The 12,207-nt window shown below is 33.3% G+C and overlaps 1 protein-coding gene across 1 annotated transcript; it reads left to right on the plus strand.

The window, feature by feature from the left end:
* The first annotated feature begins 3,315 nt into the window (after positions 1-3,315).
* Positions 3,316-12,207, plus strand: LOC130647607 (alcohol dehydrogenase class-3 chain L-like). Its single transcript, XM_057453527.1, has 9 exons — positions 3,316-3,466; positions 7,594-7,837; positions 8,368-8,455; positions 8,815-8,947; positions 9,430-9,516; positions 10,000-10,191; positions 11,028-11,232; positions 11,618-11,756; positions 11,974-12,207. Exons 1-9 carry the CDS (start codon positions 3,446-3,448, stop codon positions 11,996-11,998), a joined length of 1,134 nt encoding a protein of 377 aa, XP_057309510.1. The 5' UTR covers positions 3,316-3,445; the 3' UTR covers positions 11,999-12,207.

The following is a 12,207-nucleotide window of genomic DNA, read 5'->3' on the forward strand; positions in this document are numbered from 1 at the left end:
CGATCATTTTCATTAATTTTCATTGAAATAGATCCTTTCCAGGACCAGCATGCATGTATTTTAGCTTTTGTATACAGTTGACGACACATTCCAAGTAACATTAAGTCATATTGGCACAGGTTATCAGAAATAAAAATATCAGAACTATTCAGGTTAGGAGAAATTGATGTAAGATCAGTATCCTTTAACTTTTTTCTACGTTCCAGAGCAGTCTCACAGAACTTCCGGTTTACAAATCGAATTATTGTTCGCTTTGGTTTGTTATGTTTGCGCTCGTTTTTTGTTAATGGAAGTCGATGACAAGCTTCAACATCGTTTACGTTAATAGAAAGATCTAACCTGTTTAGAATATTTATTGAGGTTTCTTCTAGGCATTCATTGTCGATTTCAGACGGAATACCAGAGATTTCAATATTATTACGGCGTGAATATCTGTCTTGTTTAGCCATCAAACTTCGCATGTTGTCCTCCAATTCATCCATCTGTTCGTAGTTTTGGGTTTCAATTTCCTTGATATGTTTTTTGAGTCGTTTGTTTTCATTGAGAAGGCGATTGATGACATTATTTTTCAGCTCTTCTATGCTGTCTCGTATGGACTTGAGATCGTCCAACTGCTCAATTTCTTTATTATTGAATAACAAGTTTACCAGAGATTCTTTATTCATTTTGTTTATATCAGTTTTACTTTTACCAACAAAGTCTCTAAGTTGGATGTGAGACATACTCCCCTTTTCGTGCCTGCGGCTACAGCTTCATTTGGAGCGCGGTTGAAACGTGACCGCACTCAACGGCCCTTAACGGCAACTGATTGACGGCCTTTTTTTTTTTGAGCTGAGTCCATTCTGTAAAGGGTATAACCTTCGATGTACAATTCCGCATTTCTGTGATTTTTCAACCAGGTTTCTGTCAGGCCTAAAAATAGTGCATTTTTGATTTGAATTTCATCCCTTAGATATGGGATTTTTGAGGGTCTTGTTTGTGGACATAAACCTTGCACATTAAAATAGGTGAATGCATTCAAAACATTTTGCTTTTAGTGATTTGTTGCATTGGCTGTTGGGGTTGATTGTGATAGATTTGATTGAGTCGTTGAGATTGATTTGGCTGGTAGCTTAGTGGTTGATTGTATAATTTGGTTTGCCATGGTTGAGCTGAAAAGGACTCCTGGCTCCAAGGAGGATTTTGGTAGGGTGCTTTTACAGTGAAAATTTGAAATTTTTTTTATCTTTTGCATTAATTTCGCGGCGGGTTTCATCTAAAAAATCTGACGATGTTTTGTTTAGACTGTCCGTTTTAGTATTTTGATGGTGATTGCTTTGTAATTGATTTATCGGCGATTTAGTGTTTTGATTGTGGTTTGTATTTTTAGGATGCCGTATTGTACCTTTCATATGATAAAAGGAACAGGATTCGTTAAAACATTCGTTTTTCCTCAGAGATTGCATGCACATGTTCGGATGAAAATATTGACAATTGCGAAGAGTACATCCTCTTTGGTTTTTAGTCCCATGCTGCATTAACTTTTTACAAAGTGTAGGAGGAAGGAATTTACATGATGCACCTTTCATACCATGTTTACATTTTCTTTTTTTAAAGAAGGAGAAAATTTTGGAAGTTATTTTGGGTTTATGTTATCTTGCGATTAGTTACTTTGTTGTGGTGAGTGACCTTGTAATAGTAAGTTCAGTCTCAGTGTTTGTTTCAGGATTATTGTGGAGATTTCAGGGTCCAATAAATTTGTGGCGCATTCATTTGTGGCACTTGTTACATTTCACTTGAGTTTCAGGTTGTTTGACAACATTTTGAGGAATGGTTGATTTGTCGCAATAGTCACATATATAGTAAATACCAGATAGTGAAAAAGGATTATAAAGCTGTTTGAGCGACATTTCATCTATATCCTCCAAAAGATCATCACGGCTAGAATTCACTAATTGAAGCCAACATTGCTTATGAACACTCTGATCACAAACGGCACATTCCAGGATAGGGATTTCCTTAAATGACGTTTGGTATCTCTGTTTGCAGAGAGCGCAATCTTCTGGTAAAAGGTTTTGAATTCTGCAAATGATAAGATGAATGAGGTCTGGCTTGGTTATATGGCTACAGTCTGGAATATTGAGAAAATATATATAGCAGTTTCCAATAAAATGGGTTTGTTCGACTTTGAAAATTCTCTACTTAGAAGGGATTTTCCGTATTGATAATTCCTTAAACAAAATTCTACGTCTTGCGAGTTTGTGCTGAGACAGAGTTTAGCCACCAAATCCTCTATTTCATCTTGAGTTCTATTGGTTTCTGGAGTGTTTGAATCAGTTTTCATGGTTGCATTTTCCAACATTTTCAAACAAGCAGAAATTCCACGTACCTGTCCGGCTGCACATAAAGTATGTGCAGCCGGTCCTTGGTATCCAACTGATAGTATTTCCCGGATCAGTTCCAACTTGCTTGTGCTGTTCTGCCCAGATTGCGAAAACGGCCTGTTTACAACCGGGACAGCCGGATTATGTATGCATGGTCAGATTGTGTTTTATTTGCACTGGTTATGTTCCTTTTATAATTGCCAAATAATATTTTTTGAGTAATAAGCCGGCCTGTCCTGATTATGTTGCCCTGATTATGTATTCTCTGCCCTGTTCTTAACTGGGGCAAGCTGCCGTACTTAATCAGGCCAATGTTTATTATCCAGGGGCAGAACAGTGCTACTCACTGGATCACTTGCACTGTAGTTTTGACGATGTACTTTCCACTGAAAGATAGAAGAAGGCTCTGCCCCACTGCTGCTCTAAGGCCACTAATGGGGGATTACCCTCGTAGAACTTAAACTCTGGGACCTAAAATTAGTTTTAGAAAATGACTCTAACCCAGATATTTGTAACGTCTGCCTTACACAAAATAGTTACCAACATTTTTAATTTTTGAAGCCCTGTACTCCCCTTGTTCTGGCAGTTCAGCAGACAAAACTGTTATCAAAGTTTCAATTCATTTCTCAGATATTATTGACAAAATTAAAAAGATAAGAGTCAGAGAAGTGCGTGGAAAAGTATCGTGTGAAAACAGAGAAAGGGTGTTGTGTAAGTAAAAGGGATGACCTAAAAAAAGGGCGTCTTCAGACACACAGACATTGCTTTTCATACCGCTTTCCGCTCAAGTAGTTGTAGTTATATTGTTCCATGATAAAGCCAAAACCACCCGATCTGAGCTTTCAGTCGTCTCCTTTTACTTTCTGTTTCGAATAATTTAGTGTTTATCATGGGTATCATGTGACTGGCATCTGCCATTTTGGCTATTCTGTAAAATACATTGGACATATGCAAAACAATAACAAAAGTAGCACGTGGTGTTTGCACTTTTTTACGGGGTCTGGCTGACGGGTCGTTGTGCCTCTTTCACACCTTCCTTGGCGTAAATCTATCAAGAACCCTGTAAAGCAGGTATTTGGGCTATGGCAGATACAGTCGGAAAAGTAAGCCTTCTTATTTGTTTAGAGTTATTAGATTACTTTTTAAAATCATTTAGCATACTAAGCTAGACTTTGGCTCACTGTTACCTTTACTGGTGTTCCTTTGTTAAAACAGTCACTTTCTTATAGAGAAAGTTTAAAAACTAGCCATAGTTACCACTAATGCGCCCCGAATTGCTAAAATTGGTTAAAATTCGTTCAAAAGACTTACGCATACATTTTTTACTTAAGAAATATCCGAAAATTCTTGTGCTGAAATAACAAATTGTGTCCGAAAGTTTTTCTGCTAAAACATTTTCCGCCAAATATTTTAGTTCTGCGTACAGCTGTTTCGAAGCGAACAAAAATGTTACGAAAAAATAATTCGAATTACCCTCTCAGTTAAAACAAGATATCTCAAGAACGAAATAAAATTTTTATATTCTGTAAAAAGAATAATAATCTCAGATAAATTGTCCATATTATTAAAAGAAAAAAATTTTTGGACACCTGTCCGAAATTGGTATATTTAGGCCAAAATGTCTAAAAATGACTTAAAAATTATCATTTAGATGAATGTCTTCCACAATATCTCTAGAATAAAGTTAAGGAAACATGTTTTTTATGGTCCACAGGTTAGGTTAAATATCTGGAATAAAAATTAATTAATTTTATTACTGTCCGAAATTGTCCAAAGGGTTATTTTTGGGCCAAATGTGAGACCTATGTGAAAAACGGCCTTGAGCCTCAATGTATGCTTAAAGTTTGTTTATTAACTGAATAAAAAACATTACTTTGGATTCTAAGGCCATTAAAGATGATGTAGATGACATATTAGTCTGTCCAAAATTGTCCAAAGGGTTATTTTTGGGCCAAATGTGAGAAATTATGTGAAAAACGGCCTTTAGAGCCTGAATGTATGCTTAAAATTTGTTTATTAACTGAATAAAAAACATTACTTTGGATTCTGAGGCCATTAAAGATGATGTAGATGTAATATTTATCTGTCCGAAATTGTCCAAAGGGTCACTTTTGGTCCTAAGGGTTTTCGGGCCAAATATGTGACATCATACATTTAATAAAACGTCATTCAGAGTCGACAGTTTCAACATTCTAGTTTATCATGTTAGTAGAAAATATCTCAAGTTGTGCATAAATAGTTTATTTATTATATACATTAAATATATACAAAGCAATCATTTTGTGTTTCTTTATAAATTGTATAAAATAGCACCCAATCTTGTGATAAAGCCAAGATTAGCTAGCTAGCTAGCCATAAACATCTTTGATTTCAACAATTTTATCTTGAAAGAGCCCACCAAAGTCTTAACTAAATATAAAAAAGAAGTATTAAGTGATTTAGCTACAAAACACGATGCGTGATAACGAATATGATAACAGAAATGCAGTACGGAATTGCATAGAGGCTTGTGAATAAGCTTATTGCCCGGGGGGAAATTTTAAATAAAAAGCTCTGTGACTTGAAGATTTCCGTCATTAGCCTGAAAGATTCTGAAATTTGAAAACGGAGAACAATGGGGTATATAAACACATCTAAATATAAACACAAGTATCCTAATCCTCAATTATTATTGTTATAACGTAAAATACAACTTTATAGATAAAAAATAAAAAATAATTTTTTTACATATATATAGTATATATTCTAAAACAATAGTTAAATCTTTAACTGGATATTTTTATAACTGATCTCGATCTGAAAAATTCTGAAAATTCCAGGATACAGGATTGCTATGTATGAACTTCACGATTCTAATATATATAATAACTTCTGAACAAGTTCAATTTCAATGACTTATTACTCAGTTAAGTTACCAATAAAATCCTTTAAAATTGCTCTCGTTAAAGATTTTTTGAAAATGCTGATGGTGCATGGTTTGATAACAGGTGATCTGAAAAAGAAAGTATATTTAAAATTATGAAAGAGGAATACAATTTTACCAGGAACTGAATTAATACTAGGTTGTATAATTATTGTCTACTTCTCTGATTTAAAGTTAGAATTTATTAAAAAAATACAAATTAATGCCATGTGATGCACAAAAGGTATACTATATAAATATTTATATAAATTTAGCCAAGCTGGTTTTAAAGTTTTTTGTTAAACAAGTAAAATATTAAGCAGGCGATACAAGATTTTCAATACAGGACTTATTTTGTCGAAATCGATTTATTGAATTATATATACAAATTTGATTGTTTATTATCGAGGAAATTGATTGGTCATTGTTTTCGAATTGAATTCAACAAGTTGATACAAAAAAGGGTAGACACTCAATTAATAAATTTGTTAGATTTGATAAATCCACAACATCATATTATAATTTCAAGAAAAAACGTGAAAAGTGAAGAAAACAAAGAAACCTGTAACATACTGTGGGTAGCGTCTAGTTGTGCTGCAACGGCTAAATATGTTATGTTGTTGGTTAATTTATCAGTTCAACTTGACTGTTCCGTGGAATGAACAACAATATTTTTTCATGATTCAACAAATATCTTTTTATATGTACACTTGATAGTAGCCTCACAAAGGTTCCTTTAGAAGTTATTTTAGTCACCCAAAACGCCTGTACTTTTTACGGTGTATGTGGCATATCAGCACCCTCGTTGATAAAATTACATAGGGCAGGATAAAAGTTTTTTGTTGCTTGTGAATTTTGAAAAAAAGGGACTCTAATGAAAGCACTATTTTGTGCGGTTCTAGCTTGATAGCTGTAGTACAAGTAAGAGTAGTTTTACGACTATTACCTAATAAAATGAAAGAATTTAAAAGTTTTTTGTTGCTTGCGACTTTTGAAAAAAAGGGACTCTAATGAAAGCACTATTTTGTGCAGTTCTAGCTTGATAGCTGTAGTACAAGTAAGAGTAGTTTTACGACTATTACCTAATAAAATGAAAGAATTTAAAAATAAGAATTTAGCTTCCTAGCTACATAAGTAAAGCTATTACTACAAGCCAGACCTTCGGGAACGGAAGACCAACAAAATGTAAGCGGTTTTAGTCATGGCCATACACGGAATCTTCTGTTCTTGATTGACTTTAAATTTTAATACATTTATAAATTGCGGCCTTTGAATCAACGCCATAAACCGTTCTGAGTTTAATTTCATATAAGATATAAGTAATCCTTCTACTTACTTACTGTTAACAAGTTTGTCAACAACATGGACAAACAAAAACAAATCTTTTCTTGAAGATAAATTTACGTGGGCTGCAGCGACATTTAAGCACATTAAACGAGACAATATTACAAAGCCTCAAATTAACATAACAAAGGAATGTCGATTAACATTTTTTATGGCAGTCAAATCTTGAGAGACAACAAGGAAACCGAGACAGGATAAGTTTTGCTCGATCAGTGTTTTTTTGTCTTGATGGTACCAAACACACAGGTTGTGTTATATCAAACCTAGGTTGGATGTTCGTTCATACGCAAAACAAACACTATATACCCGCGGTCAACTAAATGTGCGCCCCTTCGGTGGAGCACAATTATTTATCTCCATAATTTCAGCTATATTTAAACAGCAAAAATTATAAGAAATTAAACAGCAAAAATTATAAGAAATTAAAGTACCATTATTTCCAGTCCTAGTAACTTCTAGATCTACAAATTTTTAGGAAAGGCATAACTCCTTCTGTATTTTGAGTTAAATCAAAAAATATATATACAAGCTAATTTTTTTAATTATGCGCCCTTTTCCCCAATTCTGCGTTAATCCAAAGATCCTTTGTGTCAGAAATCCTGTACAAACAAAACACTGTTTTGCTTGACAAACAGACAGGTAGACAGAAAAGGAATTTTTGTATTTACAAATGTAATCACAAAGTTAAATTCCTTATTTTTAATCAAAGACAGTCATTTCAATCTTTTATTTTACCTTTTTTCCCAGCTTGTTTGCAATTTTCCTGTAATTTCAGTATAAAAATGACTGTAGACATCAGCAAACTGTTTTAAATTCTGGAATTTTAACAAAAATGATTTATATTTCATATTTTGCACAATTTTCAAGGCCCTATTCATAAACTTTAATACTGCAAAAAAATTTTAAGTAAGAGTTTGCAACAACAATGGGCTTCTATGTTTAGAAGACACAACATTTCTTTTATGTCTTGTTTATATTTCACAGGTTATCAGCTGTAAAGCTGCTGTTGCTTGGGCTGCCAAGGAGCCTTTAAAGATCGAGACAGTAGAAGTTGATCCTCCCAAAAAAGGAGAAGTACGTATCAAGATAGTTGCAACTGGAGTTTGTCATACTGATGCGTATACATTAAGTGGTGCAGATCCTGAAGGTGTGTTTCCAGTGATACTAGGTCATGAAGGAGGTGGAATTATCGAGAGTATTGGTGAGGGTGTAACATCGGTAAAGCCAGGTATGTTCTGTTATAATTGTTTATTGCAGTGTTTTTTAATGCAAAAATATTCAGTTAAAAAAGCTTCTGTTGGTTCAATAGCTTTATCTGTTTCATTGTGAAAAACATGATGGGTAGTTTTCAGAGTACAGCAAAGGAAATTTTACTTTGTTTAAAAAAACATCCTAAATGAAACAATTGCAATTAATGTTTTGCTCACTAACCAATGTCTAACTGGATATTTTATTTTGATAAGACCAACTTTTTAAAAGTGCCTTGACATATACTTTCACCAAGGTTAAAATTGGGACTAAAAAGTATTTAATTCAAAATTTCAAATCATCCATGGCCACTGTACTATAAGATTATCAGTTTTAGTATATTCAAGGTGTGGTTTTTCACTGAAAATGCTATAATTCTACATCAGAAGCCCAAACTATTTTTTATGCTGCAGGAGTTACAGAAAACCTTCTTTTTTATTATATCTTTTTTTGTATTATTTCTTGCACAAAACATTTTTCAATGTATATTTATTCTTTTATTCCTTGTAGGGGATCATGTGGTGCCCTTGTACATACCACAGTGCTATACATGCAAATTTTGTAAATCTACGAAAACAAATCTGTGCAGTATTGTACGGTATGTTTTAAAATCATGTGTTTAGCTGTATTTGGAGACTAAACCACTGTTTTGGGATGTGGTAACTTTCACAAAAATAATGACATATTCAACTGGGTTGGATTTAACAGGTCACAATTTGCGCCTATTTCTATAATGATTGTTCCAACATATAATTACCATTACCAAGGGATCAATGAATAGTGGCCTCCAGTCTTCTCTACATTTTCGCGAACTGACTTATTTAAAAACCCTAGTATTCCCACTAATAATTTTTTTTAAAAATGGGAGAGTAGTTTTTTGTGAAAGCTTATTATCTCCTTATTTCATGATCTTTGATAAATACTGAATTTTATACTGGATTTATAAAATTTGTTTAGGTCAACACAAGGAAAAGGTCTAATGCCTGATGGAACAAGTCGATTCAAATGCAATGGAAAAGAATTATTTCATTTTATGGGCTGTAGCACTTTCAGTGAGTACACTGTGTGTGCAGAGATATCAGTTGCTAAGGTAGATAAACAAAAGTATTTATCTCTTTAGACTGTTAGTGTTATGTTAAAGAGCAAGATCAGTGGTGCAATCTATTGTATGATTTCTCGTAACGCATGCAACGAATCATGTCATCTAAACAAAAAGACCTTTAAAAAGTGCATGTTGAGGCACATTCTGAGCAAGTTCATATTCTGGGACAATATGTGTAAACTTTAACCAATCAGCAATCAGAAATTAAATTGCAGCATTGAAAGACAGAAAAATAACAATTTTTTTATGTTTCCTTTTAGTATATACACTTCAGTGTGAGTGTGAAAAATAAATAGTTGAAACTTTATCATTTTATCATTGGGTTTTCAGAACAAGATGCTTCTTAAGATTAGCACTCGGTATAAAAATAAAAGCGAAAACAAATTAGGACTTCAGCGATTAATGTGACTTCAGCGGTGAAAAAAGCCTATCAAATTTAAGTAAGCATATGCATTTAATTTTTTTTGTAGGTTGCTGACAATGCTCCTCTTAACAGAGTATGCTTGTTGGGTTGTGGAGTGTCCACTGGATATGGTGCAGCATTGAATACTGCAAAGGTAATAAAAGAATAACTAATATAAAAAGACTTTTTTATTTGTGTTCATAAGTGGAACCAACTAGCCCTGACTGAACAAGCAACTGTCTGAACAAGCAACTGTCTGATTATTCTTTTGATCTATTTCTACTAATGAGACTTGGCTCTTGTAATTTCCTGATTGTCATTTTTTGTGGTTTCAGTGGATAAACAAGGCAAAACTTCTGATCTGATATATATCTAACACTGTTACAAAGTAATCATTCCACCTGAAAACACTCTACCTGAAAAATACTTATATAAATAATTTTTCTACATAAAAAATAAAATAGTTTGCATACTTCTTTCACATAAGTTAACATGGTCAATATATTGCTTTCTGAATTACCTGCTGAAAGCATAGGACTAACTAATATTTCTCTCAGAATGTAATTTTTAATATGACTTTCTGTTCACCGTGAATTAGTAACTTTACTTAGCACTGTAACCTTAATTTTATATGCAGGTCGAAGCTGGTTCTAACTGTGCAGTGTGGGGTATTGGCTGTGTTGGATTGGCTACCATAATGGGCTGCAAAGAAAAAGGTGCATCCAAAATATATGCAATTGATATCAACCCGGACAAGGAGAAGGTGGCAAAAGAGTTCGGCGCCACAGATTTTATTAACCCAAAGGACCACGATCAACCAATACAGCAAGTACGTTGATGAATTGTTCAGCGTTTGTTTGTTTGGTTTGTTTCAAATTTACAAAATAACTTTATTCTAAGAACAGTGAGCAGGTTTTATAAGAGTACTGTTAAATAAACTTTTAAAAATTTACAAAAACAACCTTAGTATGAATGAAGCAGATGTTAAGCATAATTCTCCTTTTCAGTTCAAACAGATGGAAATTCGATCAAAAAAATAAAAGAATAATCAAGTTAATGTAGCACAATTTTTACAAGTAGAGGATTTAAACAATATTGTGTTTTTTTTTCTTAAAATATACTAGAGGTTAAAGCTTAGTTGATAAGAGAATATTAGACTCGATTAAAATTAAGGCTTGATTGAAATTGAGGCTTAACTGTAATTAAGGCTTAACTGACAGAAGCACCAATATCACAAAATATTATTCCCAGCATAATTGGAAATTTTGTTATAAATTCATCACAGGAGGTACCACAGCAAACTATACGTATCTTCTATTTCACAGCCATTACCACTGATCCCCTGCATAATAAAGAGTTGATTACCAATATCCATACTCCTAACTGAGAAAATGAAACAGCAGCACATGCTACCATTGTATTTAAAGACTTTTACTTCTTTATATGTAATATAGTCTTGTTTTGATAATTCGAGAAATTTAGCATAAGTTAAAAAATAGCAGATTATCGAGAAAGCTAGATTTCACTCTGTTCATGTCACATGTTATGGCGTGCAGCAAAATTAGCAAATCATGCACTCACCCTTCCTCTAATAATGAGCATGCGTGTAAGAAAGGAAGAAATGATTATTTTATCATCCTTATCATCTTTAACTTTTTGTTTTAGGTCTTGCAAGAATTGACAGATGGAGGGTTAGATTATACATTTGAGTGTGTCGGTAACGTGCACACAATGAGGGCTGCGTTGGAGTCGTGCCATAAAGGATGGGGACAATCCATTATTATGGGTGTGGCTGCCTCTGGGCAAGAAATCAGCACAAGGCCGTTTCAGCTGGTCACTGGAAGAGTGTGGAAGGGATCTGCATTCGGAGGTTTTTACATTTTCTTTTTTATCCTCGCGGAATTTTAAATTTAGCTATAGCTAATTTAAGTTTTAATCGACTTTTATTTATAATTTCTGTACTAGTCGGTAGCCTGACCAAGTCTTTTATATATCGCATTTCTTGTGTTCATAACACATCTATTGAGGTACCTTTGTGCACAGGGACAGACAAAGTACTACTCGTTAAGGATTTCGTGTTTGTAAAAGTAAGTAAGATGGTATAACGTAAATAGTAAGTAGATACAGGAATAATGCTTTTAATGTGTTTTTAAACTGTTGTTATGGTAATGTGGACTAAAATTAAATCAGTAATCCCACCAAGTTGTAGCATTTAGTTATTCGTTGCAGGGAGTGTATGATTTTTTTTAATCCAGGTTGGAAAAGTCGTGACAGTGTACCGAAGCTGGTTGATAGGTACATGAAGAAGGAGTTGAAAGTGGATGAGTTTGTCACTCATAACTTCACTCTGGATAAAATTAATGATGCTTTTACTGCTATGCATGAAGGACACTGGTAAGTGATGTTTGTTTCTTTTTTTCTTTCTTTGTTTTGCAATTCAAACCATTTTAAACCTGTTTAAGTTGGCAAGTAGTAGCTTTACATTCACGTGCATATTTTGGATTCTTTGCGTTTTTAGAAGTTTGTATAAGCGCAATACCTTCTGATATCTGCTATTGATAAAAAAACAACCAACCAGTCAATTTATTTTTGTTTATATTTTTTATTTTAGTATCCGTTCAATCGTCGATTTTTAAAAGAATGGTCGATGCAACCCAATCGATTCAGTTTTGCTACTGTTCTGTTAATTATTGAAGCGAATTTATTTGATTCGTTATTTTTGGATAAAATATAGATCAAAGAATATTCTTAACTTTGTTTTTTTGTATAAAAGATAGATTTAATTTTGTATTTCGTATAATAGTTATTGATTTAAAGATCATTTGCTTTTATGCAAAGTGGATAA

This window comes from Hydractinia symbiolongicarpus, chromosome 6 (genome assembly GCF_029227915.1).
Source record: "Hydractinia symbiolongicarpus strain clone_291-10 chromosome 6, HSymV2.1, whole genome shotgun sequence".
NCBI classification, from domain to species: Eukaryota; Metazoa; Cnidaria; class Hydrozoa; order Anthoathecata; family Hydractiniidae; genus Hydractinia; species Hydractinia symbiolongicarpus.

Bases quoted from the DNA above. Each gene is read 5' to 3' on its own strand.
- LOC130647607 (XM_057453527.1), top strand. From the start codon at position 3,446: ATGGCAGATACAGTCGGAAAA. The intron at 9,517-9,999 runs GTAATAAAAGAA...TTTTATATGCAG, and splicing joins CAGCATTGAATACTGCAAAG to GTCGAAGCTGGTTCTAACTG. The intron at 10,192-11,027 runs GTACGTTGATGA...TTTTTGTTTTAG, and splicing joins ACGATCAACCAATACAGCAA to GTCTTGCAAGAATTGACAGA.